The 1,514-nt window shown below is 35.7% G+C and overlaps 1 protein-coding gene across 1 annotated transcript; it reads left to right on the plus strand.

Moving 5' to 3' along the window:
• Window positions 1-415: 415 nt before the first annotated feature.
• LOC107683017 (AP-3 complex subunit beta-2-like) lies at window positions 416-1,261 on the plus strand (the record flags this gene model as incomplete). The annotated part of the gene is made up of 3 exons (XM_016479110.1): window positions 416-548; window positions 898-1,007; window positions 1,085-1,261. Coding segments are annotated over 3 exons (420 nt in total), but the record flags the coding sequence as incomplete, so codon positions are not given.
• Between the last annotated feature and the right edge of the window lie 253 nt (window positions 1,262-1,514).

Genomic DNA, 1,514 nt, shown 5'->3' on the forward strand with positions numbered 1-1,514 from the left:
ATATATATATATATATATATATATATACACACACACACAAATATAAAATGTATTTTATATATATTTTCAGTTTTTAAGATTATAGATTCTAGAGACTACATGAAATATTTACTTTTAACAATTATTTATTTATTTGTCACACCACATGACTTTTTAAGTGAACTACAAACTAAAAGGTGGATAAAAATGGTGAAAAAGAAATGGTGACCCATCATAACACCTAAAATACACTTACATTACACATACATATAAATTACAACCTAAACCTTTAAATAAAATATCTTCATGTCTGTGTTGTTTTGTCAACCACCCATATTAAGAGTATAAGTAACAGTATAATTCTCTTCTTGTGTTATAGTATTTTCCGGTGTATTTGAATAGGGATAATGATAAATTTTCTCTATTTGTGTTCTAGACGTATATTAAGAGCATGGATAAGGATTTTGTGGCGGCCAGCATTCAGGCCATTGGTCGCTGTGCTACAAACATCGGTGAGGTCAGAGACACCTGTCTGAACGGACTCGTACAGCTGCTGTCCAACAGAGACGGTGAGACTATGTGGATTGCTAGATGGAGCGCAAGGAAATGCAACAGAACTATTTTAAATGCCCACACTGCCATTAATTATCCATAAAGTGAGAGCCACTTAGGCAGACATCAAACGTTGTTTGCTCCGATCTCAGATGAGGTTCTTACCATGCAAAAGAAGAAAAATATGAGCCTCTGACTTTGTAACATGTTACTGTAAATCCATTTGAAATGCACTTGAAACTGGTCTATCATATGCTGTAAAAGAACAGCAAGGCGCAATGCAGTGGCCAAAGACGTCTGTCAGATAATGTTGAGTAATATTCAGTGTGTGTGTGTGTTTGTTTGTTTGTTTGTGTGTGTTTTCAGAGTTGGTTGTGGCTGAATCGGTGGTGGTGATCAAAAAGCTTCTGCAGATGCAGCCTGAACAACACAGCGACATCATCAAACACATGGCCAAACTCATTGACAACATCCAGGTAGAGTTGTGATCTAAACTACCTATTTTCACGTTTCAAACAGACTCTGTAGTCCTGATTATGTGTGTGTGTATCAGGTGCCCATGGCCCGAGCGAGCATCCTGTGGCTGATCGGAGAATACTGCGAACATGTCCCCAAAATCGCCCCTGACGTCCTGAGAAAGATGGCCAAAACCTTCACTAACGAGGAAGATATTGTCAAGCTGCAGATTATCAATCTGGCTGCCAAACTGTACCTTACTAACTCAAAACAGGTGAGGCGACAGACGGGGTTATGGCCAGTTTTACAAAAAAGCAGTGTTACTTAATATTATTTATTATTAAAATATTATAGTTTTTTATTAATTTTTTTAATGAGCTTTTATTTTGATATTTTCAGTTTTCAGTTTTATTTTAGTGATTTTTTTTAAAGTAATTTTATGTGCTCATGTTTATAATTTTAGTGCTTTAACTTAATCTTATTTCAATTACTGCCCAAGGCAAGTTTCGCTTAGTTTTTCCATCTAA

The sequence above is a fragment of the Sinocyclocheilus anshuiensis genome, unplaced genomic scaffold (assembly GCF_001515605.1).
Source record: "Sinocyclocheilus anshuiensis isolate Anshui unplaced genomic scaffold, SAMN03320099.WGS_v1.1 C32814570, whole genome shotgun sequence".
NCBI lineage: Eukaryota > Metazoa > Chordata > Actinopteri > Cypriniformes > Cyprinidae > Sinocyclocheilus > Sinocyclocheilus anshuiensis.